Source organism: Epinephelus moara, chromosome 4, assembly GCF_006386435.1.
Source record: "Epinephelus moara isolate mb chromosome 4, YSFRI_EMoa_1.0, whole genome shotgun sequence".
NCBI classification, from domain to species: Eukaryota; Metazoa; Chordata; class Actinopteri; order Perciformes; family Serranidae; genus Epinephelus; species Epinephelus moara.
The window spans coordinates 38007822-38024859 of NC_065509.1; the positions used below are offsets into that span (position 1 = coordinate 38007822).

Sequence of the window (17038 nt, forward strand, 5' to 3'; positions counted from 1 at the left end):
CTCATTCATGATGCAGGCTTTTAAGTCTGCTGGCATTTCTACTTCACATTGTTATTTTTCACCTATGAATAGCTCTGAGTGATTCACTGAAAAGCCGGCTATGCTGGCTCTCATTTTACGTCTCTTTTCTTGCTTGAACAGCCTGGATGAATGAACACACTGGTTCTGTTCACATGCTTGCCGCCGCTCTTGGCACTCTGCAGGGTCTCAGTGCATTCCAAGTTGCACGTCCCCCTCCTTACCCTCCTCTTCTTTCTCGACTTATGCTGGGTTGGTTGGTTGGTTAATTTAGTGAGCATTAGTGGGCGTGAGCATGTGTGTGTTGGTGCTCCTAGGGCGCATGCGAACTGAGGCCCAAAGGGGAAAGCCTTCCTCACAGATCTAAGCCAGCTGCCCTGATTTAAACACTTCATTGCAAGAAGAGTGGAAGAGAGGGGGAATCCGCATGCATCCCCCCTACCAGTGTGCACAGAGTACACTGGCAAAGCTGCTGCCAGCTCTACAAACAACAGACGAACCGCTACAAGTTACACGTTTGCTGTTAGGTAGAAGCATTTAGGAGTGCTTCTGCCTCCGACACTGAGGACTCACAGGGCACTCGCTGCCCTGAGAGGGGGGGCGTTCAAGCAAACTGACCTCTGGGGTTAAGCAGAATCAGTTTGTGTGAAGCTCTGTGGAGGAGGGGAGGAGGGAACTGTTAGTGGGAGGTGGGAGGCCACAGTGGGGCTCCTGCGCCGCTCAAGAAGGAGACGAAGCAGTCGCCGGGAAGCGGGGAAAGAGGAGGATATGGCCACGGGAGAGATCACAACGCTTCCCTCCACACCTGAAGACGGCGGCAGCGGCGGCTTTCCTCCCGGGAACTTCAAGGATCCCAAAAGGCTGTACTGTAAAAACGGGGGCTTCTTCTTGAGGATAAAGTCTGACGGAGGAGTGGATGGAATCCGGGAGAAGAACGACCCCCACAGTAAGTACTCCCAGTCCCCTTCTTCTTCTTCTCCTTTGCTTTGCACAGCACACAAAGCTTCTTTATGTTCTTTTTTAATATGTAACAGGGAAGTAAGAGTGAAGCAGAAAACATCATGGAGGAACGATGTGAATTTTCCAGCTTACTGAGGTTTGTTCTCCACTTATAAACACCAAAATGTGTGTAGGCCTACTTCTGGAAAGTATAATAACTCTAGTTCAAGGGAAGTACACCTCAAATTTTCTTAATCAATGGGAACTTTGATGGAATATGCGTGATGTTTTTAGTAAATGTGGATCCCCATGCTGAGTCACAGCCACTCACACTGCTTACTGTGTGGTTTACGTCATACAAAACAGCACAACATGGAGTTAAAAGGCAGAATAAGTAAATTCCTGATACACAGGTCGCTGTCAGGGTTTGAGGTCAATGAACTTCTCCCACTAAAATATCCAAAATTATTACAAAATATAATAAAACATACTCTTTGCCACCAGTTGATCAGTATGTATTTAGAAAGTGAAAGTAGTTTTTCTCATGTTCGTCTTTAATAAATAATAAAGTTAAAACATTTATGTGTTTGTTTGGTCAGAGCAACTGTGACACCCCTCGGTGCCTCTGTATCACTGATTACTTTTAAGTGTGTGTCCTAAGTTGCATCAGTAAGAGGGAGGGGAGGAGGGGAGGGGGGACACAAGAAAATTGAGGTTTTTCCAAGGAAAAAAAGAGGGAAGTGCGTTGCCCAAGATACAGTGTGACGTTTAAAGCAGGTGCGCCCACACAAATGCCTGATATGGAACCGGTTCAAGGAGAGAGGAGCTATTTTTAGAATAACTCAATTACATTCAGTTCGACGTCTTTGTGACTTTATGTTGAAGAGCGACCTTGTTGAGATGATGTGAGCAAGTTGCATGTTTAGTTTGTTTGGATTAGTGCAGAGCTGTATATCAATACATAATATATCATATGAGACCAGATATCTTTTGGATGTGATGATATAAAGTGTTGTCTTTTCCTGGTTTTAATTTTCTAAACTTAACAGACTGGTCGAGCTGTTCTTTTATTTACCTTTACCCACTTAAGATAGCTTCATAATTTACGAGCCCACATGTCCAAGACGATCTGCAGATTGTACACACAGTAGGAGCACCAATCACGCATGCTCCTGTTACAAAATATAATATCTTGTTCTACACTCCAGTCCACTCCAAAACACTGTGGTCAGGCCAGCCGCAGCTGCCCCAGTGCAGTGACGTTAGTATTAAAGGGAGAGTTTGGATTTCATGAAGTGGGGTTGTTTGAGGCACTTATCCGTAGTCAGTGTGTTACATACAGTAGATGTCAGTCAGCACGCCCCCAGTTTGGAGAAGCAGGCAAGAGTATGACACGGAAGCTAAGCACTGTACTGCTGTGGAGGGGTCAGCGTGTTTTAGCCAATTATCATTTTAAGTGCACGCTATATTTAGAATATTTTCATTGCTTTACCTTAATGTTAGACTGATTTACAACTGGAAAATGAAGCTATTACATCGCTTTCTTCAAACCCAGACTCCATTGAGAAAAACCGTGATTTAACATGGCTGAACTGAGGCACTGCTGGTCTAAAGCTGCCTCAATCAGTTTATTTTTTTCTTTAAAAAAAAAAAAAAAAAAAAAACATTTAAAAGGGTTTTTCACATCCACCAAAGTCACACATTAACACAAACTAATGAACCAATCGAGGCAGCTATAGACCAGCACCTCCTGTGTTCAGTGAGCTAAAATTACTTTTTTTGTCAATGGAGTCTGGTGGCTCTTACGAGAGTGTAGAGGGGGAACTGAAGTAATGGCTTCCTTGTCGGAATGGGCTGTCGGGTGGAAAGGTAAAGAGGTGAAAACACACTCAATGTAGCGCACACTTAAACTGATATTAACTCCTTTAGGTGGGACTAGTTTTAGGTGGCTGAAATACGTTTTGCGGCTCCCTTCGTCCACAGCGGTACAATGCTTGGCCTCCTGTCTGCTTCTCCAAACTGACATCTTCTGTATACAATACACTAACCATTCCCCCAGACAACCCCATTTCAAAACATTTGAACTATCCCTTCAAGTTGGATATTTGACAGACATTCACTTCAGACTCAGTTGTGTCTTTTTACTCAGTTTCACCTGGTGTTTGCAGTTGGAGGACAGTAAGCTCACCTCCTTTACTGTGGAAGAAAGAATGTCAGAGATTTAGTGATTTTATCCACATTACTTATGATTATCAAAAATGTCATTGTTAAAATATTTAGTAAAAGCACCAGTAGTTAACCCTACAGTGTCATTGCAATATTAATATGGAAGCATTACGTCAATTCTCTCCATATCATCCAGCTCTAGTTTGCATTAAAACCAGAGTCAGTATCATGGCTTCAGAAAGGACTATATCCACAATGAGTCACGAAACAGGAATCGTTATTAATCATTTAGCTTTTTACCGTAATGTTTTCTTACAGTTAATGTGACCTGAGCTGTGTGATTTCATCAATGGTCCTTTTGTTAAGGCTCTGATTGACCTGCCAACTTTTTGGACAACACAACGTACCTGCCAGTTAGAATTGGAAATGTTAGTGAGAAATGTTACCCAATATATCCAAAGATCCTCAAGTGGGATCTTAACGTGGATGGGACTCTAATCTATCCCCCCATGCCCAAACTTTCAGAGGAATATATTGCCTGTATACACATATATGTTGCCACGAATCGTTGCTCTTCCGTCAACAACCCCAGGACAATTACAGATAGGATCACACTGCACAGAGACGAGCACAGTTGAAGGAAAGTTTCTCCTGTGTTCACAATAGCTGTGGGACATGATACTGCCAGTAAACACTGAACACACGACAGCACACTCACAGCAATTATAGCTTTTTTCAGGGAGGAACACCTCTTTGATCTGTGACACGAATCATCCATGCAGCGGGCTTAACTGCAGACAGATGCGCGTCTATCTGAAGTCTTAATTTGGATTAATTCTGTACAGATCCACTAATTTACCTTATGGAGCCTCTGCTTCCTTTTTGGTGGCTCTATCTTCAGACAAAGAATGCTTTGTTGGCAAGCAGCGTCGCCTCTTCAGACAAAAAGAAAAAGAAATGTGGAGATGATTTTGATACATCTGTGTTGAAGCTGTCACACAGCCAACAGGTACTGCGTGCTCAGACTGCTGTCAGCCGCACTGTAATGCTACTGTTCAGTGGATGATGGGAGTTGTCTTATTGTTACCAGTGGTGCCAGTGGTGTTTCATCTGTTTACTGCAGAAGTATCTTTGGGTCGTCAAAAATGAAAAGGACACTCAAGAGAAAATGCAGATGAGGTGGTTTATGCAACAGAAATTGATAAATCCCCAGGATTTTTAAGATAAACCAAAATTAACAACCGTAAAGGACATTTAAAGCCACGTTAATCAATATTTCTCACTAACTCTATTAATAATAATATAATAATTTTACTTGCGTAGCATTTATCAAACCAAGGTTACAAAGAGCTTTACAAAGTGCATGAAAATAAGACAAAAAAAAAAAGTTAAGAGCTGAGAAAAATAGTGTGTACAGAGGCAAAAAGTAGAACAAAAGGAAATACAACACAAAAGTTACAAATCCAAACGTACAAATCAGGCATAAAAAAGGAAAATGGGTAATGTGATAGCTGGGCTGATATCCCCAGGCAGAGAATTCCAGAGCCTTTGGGGCCTTGATGGTAAAAGCGCGGTCACCTTTTGTTACCAGCCTCAATCTAGGGACGACTAGTGAGGGTAGGCTTGAGGATCTCAGGTCATGACTTGGAGCGTAGGTATTCAGAAGCTCAGCCATATAATTGGGGGCTAAACCATGTTGAGCTTTAAAAGTTATTCAGATAACACTTTATGGAGTTTTTAAGGTTCTTTTTATGCCCCAATTTGGGATCAGTGAAGCACAACTACCCATCCATCCATCCACGTCTGTGCAAACCACGGATACGTTACATTTGCACGTTATTGCATAGCGTTTATTTTTGTTTCAGCAACTCTGTATTTAAGGTGTGGTCAGGTTAAGGCACAGAAACCACTTGGTTATAGTTGGGAAAAGATCATGTTTTGGCTTAAAATATCTGTATTTGAGGTGACCTCTTGCTCACCTGGTAGAATGTAGGCAGGCAGTCTTTTGCAGCAGCCCAGTTCGATTCTGACCTGCAGCCCTTTGCTGCATGTCATCCCCCCTCTCTTGCCCATCTTTTCTGTCTCTCTGTAGGTGTCCTATCAATAAAGCCAACAATAACATCCAAAAAATAATCAAAAAAAAAGAAGGCAGAATCACATCTGGAAACGCAGCCTCAGTTAAAACAGTCCTTTTACGTGACGCACAGTGGAAACACAGCAACAGATTGCTGATAAACACCCACGTCTGGTGGCTAAAAAGCCACAGGAAACACAGTGATTACTTCTTAAAAACCAGTTTTGTTGTTTGTTGGTCTCAAACAGTGGTTTGCAGCTTGGCAGGCACCTCACCTGAGTATCATGTCACCCTCCATCCCCTCTACCTCCAAATGAAGTGAAGTCAGGTCATACACTGCGTCACTTTAGAAATGCTAATATGATTTGTAAGGTATTCATGGTTTGTAGAAATGTACAATGCCAACATTTTATTCTGCTGACCAGGCTGTTGATTTACTCTTTCCACTCTTATCAGTGCTGTTTGGAGCCGCAGCAGGCAGCTGTTTTCAGTGAACATGCTCTGATAAGCCCCTTGCACGCTACCAAACAAACATTAGCAGCTAGCAACGTATAGCAAGTTCAGGTTCAAGCATCTACCAGTTTAAGAGCTAGATATTGTTCTCAAGAGTAAGTGGAGACCAAAACAGAGCTGAAATGAGAGTGAATATTGGACTTAAATTTATTAGGTGAACACAGACATGACAAATGAAAGTCTGATGTGTAAGGGCACTTTATTTGCTATGACATTAGCTTTAACAACTTTTTAAGCTGTGTGGCAGTGTACCTGTCAGCTTGTTTTGTTGCACCACCATCTTAAGTTGACTAAGCAGCTGTAAGTATTAATATATCATTATCTCTGAATAATTGTTTTGCTTAGTTTGCTCTGTAAGAACAGTTTACTGTATCTGTTTTGTGCTATGAAGCTTATCACCAGTCTTCCCTCTAGAATTCGTCTAGTTTGCACACAACATTTAATGTCCTGTAGATAGCAGATAGATAGCTCAGACTGTCTGTAAGGCAAAGACTGCCTCAACTGTTACTTGTTTTTACAGCTGGAGTAAATATTTCATATTGAAATGCCTCACATAGCATCTTTACAGTGATTTCTTTCTCACATTGCTGGCTCAAGAGGAGAGATTACTATTTTGTTGGGATTTAGTTTAGAAATCTGATGCGTAGGATGTTTGTGCCCCTTTATCTTTCTATAAAACAGGTGCACTTAATCTTTCTCCTCTGACTAAACATCCCACAAACAAACTACTGATGACGTCTGTGTTTGCTCATTTTGTTCAAATACACATTTGTCTTTTTCTGCAGTAAAGCTTCAACTCCAGGCAACCTCAGTGGGGGAGGTGGTCATCAAAGGAGTCTGTGCTAATCGCTATCTGGCGATGAACAGAGATGGACGACTGTTTGGAGCGGTGAGTGAGATGGATCAACATCTTTCTGTTAACAAAAGTTGAATTGTGTCTGTTCTGGAAAGAGTTTGGAGATTACCGTGAAAAGATTTCCTGAAAGGGTTCAAAGAGGTTCTTTTTTTTTACCAACAGTGCTTTTCACAAATCTGAATTAAACACCTACAGTACATGTCGTCCGCCTCTGTCACACGCAGCATTTAGACCGCTGTGTTTTGGAAACCAAATATTTACCAGCCACCCGACAAGAAATCCTCCCCCGTAGGGAAATAATTAGTTTGACATTCATTTGTCACAATCAGCACTGAGAATAAAAAAGGTTAGCCACAACATTAAATAGGCCCAGGTCAGAATGATCCTGTTGTAGCTGTATGGGAACGGTTTGGTATCTCGGCACCTCCTGTTTGTTTTGAACAGAATTTGGGTCCAACCAAGGCGTCTCTCCCAAATCCAATCAGTTCGACCATTTGTCTTTCTTTCCACTCTCTAGTCTCGTCCTCGGCGTTAACGTTTCCTTGGCCAACAAAATCATGACACTCGTCATGGCAAGTTTGAGTTTGAGTGTTCAAATCCAAATCACATTTTGTTACGAGACCTGGGGTTTGATTTTATACCCACACAGTCCAGAGTGGCGAAAAAACACATACATTTTGTGCAAGATGTTTTTTGGCTCTGATTTTTCCATTCTCACTTCAGTAAGAAGAGACAGTGGCGCCCCCAGAACTTTTTCACAGGGGCGGCACACCAAAACCAAAAGCCATAACTGAATGTCAGATGTTCAGTTATGCCGTTGAAAGCTAGGTGAAAACTGTGTCAGTTTAGAGAGTTAAAGAATCACATACCGATATACATTGGTTTATTTTAAAGTTAATGTTACTAATTATCTGATGTGCATACTGTAAAACTTCTATTAAAAGCCCAGTCCCAATTTAACGCCCAGTCCCTTTTACTAGCCCAGTGTAGCTACACATTTTGACAAATAAATGCCGGTGTCAGTTAGACGCCTTGTCTGGTTGCCAAGCAATTCCTTTTTTTTTTTTTTTTTTTTAATAGAAGTTATTCGGATGTATAAAAGCAGGTTTTGGCTACCTCAAATTATGTGTCCATTCCTCAATTACCCTGTAAGTTGTTCATTTTTCCTCAGTCTGTAAGGGTCCACAGATCAAAATTTTTTTCCTAAAAATTCATCCATGTTGTGAGTATTGTTTTAACAGGATAAAGTGGTGTTGTGCTGGTATGCTAGGTGCCGTAATCCTTGAGTGCCGTAACTCACTCTCTCTGAAGTGCTGTCTGATGGAGTTAGATCAAATGAATGATTCATAATTTATTGTATTTTCCATCTTTGCTGAGCAACAGTTTTGTGTGAAAGGAATTTAAGGCCTGTCCCAAATATAGGCCTGTTAAGTTCAGTGATTTAAGCAAATAATAGCCTGGGCTATTTATTGAAGTTTTACGGTAGCCTAATACCAAGACAGTTAACATTTCAAATTCCACAGTAATCCTGTTTTAACGTGTTATGTATCTAAACATCTTAGACAAATCATGCATCTTCAGATAGTCGTTTTTCTTAAAAATGCAGATATACAGCTTTAATTTGAAGAAGTACATTGATTTGAAGGAACAAAACATTCACTGGGAGCAAGCCCTCTCAAAGTTAGTGGAGACTCATAGAACCCATAGAACCCATTTTTAATTGAGATATTTTGAGGTGAGAGGTTAAGGACCCTGTTGACAATGGTCATGCCAGTTGTTCCCTGGCCAGAGTTTAAAAATAAAATTTAGAGCATAATTTAGCTCCCCTTCTGACAAACTATGCCAGCATGGTTGGTACCAATGGATACCTTCAGTTATTAAGTTTCACAAGATACCGCTACAGTTATTAGCTTAAAAAATGAGCGCACCACAGCTTCTTAAACACAGAACTATCAGCCTGCAATATTTTTTGCTGGAGAGGAGGCAGCAATTGTATCCCCTTGGGGGTGCCACTGAGGAGGGATCCATTAGAAATTATAATAAAATTATGCCCATCATTTGATTAGACTCGATTAATTAATGTGCATCTTTGTAGAAGTCAGGTCCATAAACATAGGATATAGGACAGAGTCTAGATGCTGCTGGTGGGAAAAAAGCAAGTAGGTAAACGATGTGGGCTCTAATATTTGCAGGCTGTTATTGAATTTTTTTGGATCTCCACGGGCAACCTGACAGTCATCAGGGTGATGGGAAGGTGAAGGATTGAGCAGTAATTACTTTAAGCAAAGACAGAAACACAAAGATATTTAAGGAGCTGCTTCCAACAGTTGATTGGTCCGTAAAACATGGGAAGGTAGTTTATTGTCCAGACGTAAAATCTGTGAATGAGAGGAGTTCTAAGAGTGTGGGAAAACAGACTTGACGGAGAGGCTTGCAATTTCTGAATAATGATTTAAGTAGAAAGAGACAGACATTTAGAGTTAGAGGATGTCACTTATTGAACTTTTGTAAAAGCTTTATCATGAATCCAAGGCAGGCCACTCATCTATGAAGTGAGCAGATGCACTATGGTGTCTGCTGGAAGCTCTTACTGCTATTATGTATTGTTTCTTTCTGTCCTGCAGCAGAACATCTGAAGTCTGTTTTCTTTTTTTATATAAAGGTTTTTAGGAAATGACAGATTGTCTGACTGACCAGCAGACAAACTGACTTCATGCTGTCTGCTGTTTTAGTTGCTCAGTGGTCAGATGTTTCACATGAGCGAAATTAAAACAGGAAACTTTTGTATTTTGTCTCATTACTCAGCGTACTGTCAAATTAAACTGATCTGCAGGACTTTCTTAGTGCTCATGAGAAGTAGCCAACACCAATTTGGCACCACTGCTGGTCTGTTGCCGCAAAGTAGTTGCTTACAGCGGCAGTGGAAGTGTGAAGTGTTGGTGACTGATGTGGTTTGGTGGTTGTGAAAGCTTGTCCACAGTCCATGTAATTGGCAGGGAGCATTTCCTCCCTAATGAGAAGCTACAGCAGCTGCCACCCAAGGCGTTGTTCTCTGTTCTGCTCTCATTAAAAAACCCACAAGATATTAACTTTCTTCTTATTACCATTTGAAGTGTGAAAAAAGAAAAGTTAGTATACAGACTGACATGAAGACTAAAGTTTGTTGCCAAATAAATTACAATATTTTCCCTCTAATTTAGCACCTTGACTGGTCTGGTCCTGCACATGTTTTACCTTGAGGCAACAGTCATCTGCTGTAATAGATATTTGCTAATATAATTAATGGACACCAACCACATACACAAAAGTCGATGCAGAAATTTGTTCTGCTGATAAGATCTGAAAAAGATCAGACAAATTTTCAATATTTATCCTATCCCAAACATTTGACAAAATAACATTCCTGTATAATACTTTTCATTCAAGGGTAACTTAGCTGCACAGCCTGGACCCTATCTTTCTATGTTATGTGTCAAAGTGACTAATGGAGACCACATTTTTAGAAACTGGTCCAGTGTCGAGCGAGAGGCCTGCAGCCTGCAGTGGCAGAACAGGCTGCAGCGTAACCAGTTGGGGCATATGCACCATCTATTTCAACCACTTAAAGTGCTTGTTTTGCCACTGAGAGGCTCAGATTATTATTCCAAGTGTGGGACGACATTGTGGAAAGGGTCCCTGCAGAGGTAGAAATTTTTACTGCTAGCTCTCTAGCTGCAAGTTAGCCAGGTTAATGATTTCAAATGTAAACATTGAGGAAAAGATGGAGAAGAATGGGCACCAGCTGAACTAGCATCCTGCTACCTTTGTACAGACGTTTATCAGGACCTATAATATCCTTTGATTCACCGAGACATGACTAAATCTAGTCTCTTACACAGACGCCGATGATGTCAGCACGCTGGCTGACTCTGTCGTCTGTGGACATTCCTATAGGAAAGTTGTAATAGAACTAGCGCTGGCTCCCAGCGGCAGTGGGAGCCAGCGCTCCAAATCCGTGTACTTCCTCGACCAACAGCTGATTAGCTTTGCCTTACACCTGCCTACACCGGAATTGCTGTTCCCCGAATTGTTGTCCGTAGTACAACAGAAAAGGAAGTGTTCAGTGCATCGCAAGAAGAGATTAAAATGGATATGACTTCATTTGATTCAGCTATATTGCAGAGCTGCAACGTCCACAAGATTGGAGAAATGAAGGATTTACAGCGTGCCGTACCTATGGCAACGCCGTCACGTGGTCTTGATATCCCCGCCCATTTCTATTACACAACATAAGACGAATGTCCCCAGACTCACATTCTGAAGTAAAGGAGGCTGGTCACGCAAGACTAGGCTAAATCCTGCACAGCCCCATTCAACATGGTGAATCTTTTTCGATATGCTGATCCGATGGAGCAGAAGAGAAAGGAGAGGAGAGGAATGTGCTTCATGAATGTGAGGTGCTCCCGGTCCAGCAGTGGATAGCTGCTATAACATTCCACCGTGCAGAGGCAATGGCTGTGCAGTGCTGCTGTGTACAAGAAGTGATCCTGTGGATCATCTTGTTGAGGTCGGGATGTGTGGACAGTTAAATCATTCCACAACCAGAAACCACGGATTACCAGAACCATCTGGAATCATGGACAGTTATAAGGCATCAATCAACGATGTAAGAAGACACAAAAAAGGACTAAATTACAGTGCACAAGTTTAAGAAGCTGATTGGATCCCATTTTTCTACAGTTGTACCATGTATTATTTCCATATGACAATTAAATGAAGATTGCTTGATTGATATTGTTGAAGATTATGGTCTTTTTATTAAAACAGAAACAGCCCAGAAATCACTATCAGCAAACCCACCAGACACCATTTAAATTAACAGCAATTTTAGTGTGCATAGAGCCAGCATATTATCACATCTAACAAGTTGAATTTATTAATAATTACAACCAAACCAGAGTTGGTGATTGTTGGAAAAGCCGTAAGACAAATTGAGATGTTATTTTTATTATGTCGACTTAAATTGAGTGTTTTTCATAATGACAAAATTACTGTTTATTTAAATGGTGTCTGGCGGGTTAGCAACTTTGGGGCTGTTTCTGGTTCAACAAAAAGGATCGTACTCGTAAACAAAAAGTCAGCTTCTGTGAGGAACCTTTCCATAATGTTGCCAGACACTCATAATAACAATCTGAGCCTGTTAGCGTCAAGAACAAGCACTTTTAGTGGACATAAATCGACGGTGTACAATTGCTCACTGTTTCGTCGGTGCCAGCTGCAGCACTGTCGCGCAATACTGGACCAATTTCAGCAGTCCTTGTTCCCATTTGTCACTAAGACACAAAAATGTGGGGTCTGGGTGGGAAATTACTTGTGTCTTAGATGACTGAATTTGTAAAATCGTAGATTAGATACAACAGTTACTTGAACTTCCTTTAGTATATCTTTGACATGTCCTGGCTATTTTAGACTTGTCATAACTAGGGTAATCAAACACGACACAAAAGGATTACTGTTTATTGGAAGCTGCTGCTTTTGCATAATAAAGTGAACAAAGTAGCCCTGGGTGGTTGTTGCACTTGAAAGAAAATGCCTCTTTGACTAATAGCCCCACAGCTCTGCGCAGTCAGGGACCAGAAACTTAAACAAAAGCTTCTTGTTGGACAGGGTGTAGGTCTGTTAACGCCCAGCGAGGCTGTAAAATTTTGGCCAGATGTCCAGTAATTAATGATTTCTTGAGATTTTCTACGAAGGACAATGATGAAAGAGGGATAGTGTTAGCACTAGCTGTGACAGTGTTGTGATGGCTGGTATTGTTTTCACCTCATGAGTCCGTGTTTGTGTGTCATCATGGTAAAATGTGGTCCTGGTGACATCTATTATGGTGGGAACTAGGGATGCCCCCTGAAAATTGGAGATTCGAATCATCAGCCCGAGACCCCTCAGTCGACTGAGATTCCTTCAAGTTGACAGTCATCAGTGTGCGGTTTATTTCTGGGGACGTTTCGGTTCCAAAATTTAGCTGCAGAGTGTGTGCTGCTGGCTTTCAGGCTGCTCTTTGGTGCAAGTAGCTGTGGACGTGGAGGCAGCTTCAGACACAGAGGCAGAGGCTTTACCTGGTCAGGCTCCCAGATAACAATATCTTCTGCCTTCTGCTTAGAAGTAGTGAATTTACAGCTCACAGAAAGTGAATATGACAGTCTCTAGCTTTTGTTTGAAACCGAGTGTCAGCAAAAAAATTTCGCATATTTCCGATCCGTCGTTAGCATAGTTGAACTGAACATCCGGATGAACTCCGAAACTCTGTAACGTAAAAAAAGGCACGAGTTGTCAAATATTTGTATTGACTGACATAATTCTGAGTTGGGTACAGCCCAAGCAGGACACCATTTTTATATGTCTGTCTGTCCGTGGTCAGAATTTGACCGTAATGCAGTTATGAAACTTAATAGATGTGTAGTAGTAGTAAAGCAGGAACAAAACACCAGCTGGTTGTGATGGGATTGATATGACTATAGCAAAAAAGACTATTGACTGCATTATTGAGCCTCACCAATTTAAAACCTCACTAAATTACAACCGCTCAGACTCATCTACAATGGCACATTGCGCCGAGTCAAAGTCAGGGAAACTGAAACTCCTGTGTGACATAACTTGATGGATGTGGTGCGAATTTCTTCCCTCATAAAATCCTGTATTAACTTTTAAAGTAATTATTTTCAGGAACCTTTAAAGCAGTAGTGATAAATGGTTATGAAACAGTGTCAATTTAATATTGATGCCTCTATATGACCTAGACAAGCAAATGACACCATTAATGAGAAAGACTGGCTATTTCTATATAGTTACTCTGATTCCCTGCATAATCAGATAAAACTATTTGCGGCACGCTGCCCAGGAAAGCCAGTTGTTTTCATTTTCCCAGGGAAAGTTTTACATTGACTATACAGTAGCCAATTTAAGGAAGCAAGAGGAAATTCATCTTCAGAGAATTTTATTTTTGTCGTTTTATTTTGTGGTTATGTCTGATACTGGGGCAGGATCAGCAAACAAAAAAGAAGCTAAAAGGGACAGTCGTATTGAAAGGATTCAAAATCAAAATCGAGATTAAAATGAAGACAGAGTTCGACAAAGGGTGTGGTTTGAGCAAGTAGGCTAGAAGTAAGGGGTAGGAAGTAGGGAAGGGAGCTCTTTCCCCCTCACTGTACACCCCTGGTCCACATTAGTTTTAAGTTGTGGATCAGGGGTGTATAGTGGCTGTAGTGATCCCATGGCAGCATGGTGTCTTGTTTAGTTTGTATTTTATAGTGAGCTTCATCTGTGGTTCTTTTTAAACCCTTTAATTTACAGTATATTCCTATCAAATCCAAGTTTGTCCAATAATTACATTTTAGCCTGTTCAACTCTTTGTTTAATGTTTAATCACAAGTCAAGGAAGCTCAACTAAGACAAACACTGAGTAGAGCTGTAATAATGTCCCTGGTCAGGCATGGTTTCCTTTAAAATATATCTTTACTGTGTGAAGTGTGAAACACTGAGGAGGAATTATTCAAACCTGACAGTCTCCTTCAACATAAAGGTGACATTTGACTCTGGGTGTTTTATGAGGTAATTTAATGTCATAAAATGTCAGCATTACAAATGCTCTGCCTTTCCTACAACATATATTAAACAAATTTAATCGAATGTCATCCAAACAAAGTAACATGTTTGATCAAATGCCATGACAGAAATGATGAACATAAGCAGAGAGGATTAGCAGCAGTTTGGAAAGAAACACATTGACATTTAGATTAAACGTACAAACCGAATGACCTAACTTCAGTTTCCATTTGTTGAAATTAAAGACAGTTCACAGTTTCCTTACTTTTTCTCAGTTTACAAGCTTATTTAGGTGAATTAACAGTATTTATTTGTCCTGTGAGCCAAAGGCTGCTGATTGAATCCTGTTTAAATCCCCCAGAACCCCTGCAGTTCCTCACTAAACAGCGTAGTTAAACATCAAATTAAACTTATTCTTCTGTGTCTTTTTCTCCAGAGACGAGCGACAGATGAATGCTACTTCCTAGAGCGACTCGAGAGCAACAACTACAACACCTACCGCTCCAGGAAGTACCCAAACATGTACGTGGCACTGAAGCGGACTGGCCAGTACAAGTCTGGAAGCAAAACTGGACCGGGTCAAAAGGCCATTCTCTTTCTTCCAATGTCTGCCAAATGCTAATCTGGGGATCCGACTGAGAAATACTAATGTCTTAGTGGCAGCAACAAAGAAGATGATGTGACGGCAATGAAGAGAAAGTGTTCCATCAACATTGCCCAAATATAGCTGTGATGCTTTCTGACTGTTATATCCTGAAACATGTCTGCTCTTATTCAGCTTTAACTTTCAAACAGTGGCTGCATTCACAACTGGCTGCTTCCCAGTAAAACCAGGCTCTTTTTACTGGGGACCAGCCAACTGCTACACTAGTGCAACTGGAGCCAGGTGCCTTGCTCAAGTGCACCCCTAAAGTATGGCAGTGTTCATTTTACCTATTCAGATCTTCTCTCTCTGGCTGAGGGATTTAAGCAGCAACATATATACAGAGGAATATTCTGATAAACCGTGTCTCATCAGTACTGAGGGTTTAGAAAATGCACTAAAATCCTACATTATTATAACTTGATAAGAGAGAAGGGAACTAAATAACAGAATTTAGAGTTTTGTGATACTTAATTGTTTGACAAAAGAAGGCTAAGCACACTAAACGCATTTAAATCAAAACCCAAATACTACCTACTACGTTTGTTTTAATAATTACTTAACACTACTTGGTATCTTTACACACTTAATGGATACAGCAGATGTTTCCTGAGCTTGTCTTTGTTTTCCGATAAAACTGCATTCCCCATTTGTAAGTGTATAATCTGAGATTTATGCAAAAACTCCAAATGTTGCATGGCACTGGAGCATAATTTATACATATATTAATACGAGATTATTGTTTTAATGATGTCTAGTTTGACGACAGAAAGGCAGTTAACTTGAACAAGAGGATGAGTTTTACTTTTTTGACCAGTGAGTAGGCTAATTCAGCGAGGCAGCCAATATTATTATTGCAGCTACTAGCTACTATTGTTAGCTTCTGCTAGTATGTGGTCACCTGACACTGGTGGTTAGCTTGTTAAAGACATATTTCCAGTTAAAAATACAGTATAGTTTCAAAACAGTTCCTTTAAAAACCTAATCAGCTGCTGACAGCCAATATTGCCCAGCAGATATGGGCTTCTAAAATGGCTGCCAAAAAATGTTAATCAACTGTCTAATTGTCTGTTCCCACTTCGGGCGACAAAGCTACAGCAGCAGGATACAGAGTTGGAGGCAGGGCACAGTTCCTTTCTTTGAAAGTTGCTCAGTGGCCCATGAAGCCAAAAAGTTTGACGGATCTTCCGCGTTGTTGGACCCATAGAGCAAATGCACTAGAGACGCTAACATGGAGGGGGCGGGGTTTATGACCTGTACTGCAGTCAGCCACCAGGGGGCAGTCGAGATGTTTTGGCTTCTATTATATAGTCTATGGAAGTGGTTTCCAACTGGTCCAGCCCTGGGGTCCAGAAGTCCCTGTAGTCAGAGGTCCACATAGCTTAATACATTAAGCGTCATACTTGTATTTGGCCATATCGTCGAGCTAGTAGTAGCTGTCCATTAGTCACTAAATCTACAGCAGGAAATGGCACTTCAAAATAAAAGGTATGTGCCAGAAATTCACTGTACTTAAAAATAAAGAGTGTCTTTTACAAACTTGACACATTTGCGAGTTAGTTGCGGTCCATTCAGAATGTACCCCCGACCCACTTTTGGACTGCTACCTACCAGTTGGGAACCACTGACTTACAGATGTCTCTTTCCCAGTTTAAGTCCGAAGGAAAATGTCTTTTTGGGCTCAATGGCATCATGTGACGGACCTTTGAAGTTGTAGTTACACTATCTGGCCAGTATGTCTTATTGGCTTTACAGTCTGCCGCGTTTCAAAGTTGAGCGACATAGCTACAGCATGGCTGGCTGTTGAAGTTTTGCTCAACTGCTCATTGGCGTAGTTATGTCATCATCTGCTAGTGTGCGTATGTCTGCAAGCACTGACAAAAGTTGAGGTCAGCTCAACTTTGATTTGTGGTGCGTCATACCCTTCACGCAGCTACAAGTGTAGGGCATCAGTTTGTTGCTTCATGTCACTGACTTCCATTGAAATGACTTGTACCCTGTTGCTTTGTCACCGGTGGTCTGAACACAGCAGAAAACTTGGAGGCACCATAGTGGCATATCTGTTTAAAAACCACAAAGTGAATGTTCATGTAGACCTATTGCACCATATTTCTTCAACAGTAACAGCTAGTGTGAAAAAACACACCAAAAACACAATTTCAGTCATAAATACAAATTAAATATGAGTAATACTGGCAACCTTGTGTCATCATAGCTAGCCATGATATGCTAACCCCATCAGGTTGAT

At 41.1% G+C, this 17038-nt stretch overlaps 1 protein-coding gene across 1 annotated transcript; it reads left to right on the plus strand.

The window, feature by feature from the left end:
- The first annotated feature begins 345 nt into the window (after positions 1-345).
- fgf2 (fibroblast growth factor 2) lies at positions 346-17029 on the plus strand. Its single transcript, XM_050041845.1, has 3 exons — positions 346-964; positions 6496-6599; positions 14584-17029. The coding sequence occupies exons 1-3, from the start codon at positions 787-789 to the stop codon at positions 14767-14769; spliced, it is 468 nt and encodes a 155-aa protein (XP_049897802.1). The 5' UTR covers positions 346-786; the 3' UTR covers positions 14770-17029.
- Positions 17030-17038: the final 9 nt, after the last annotated feature.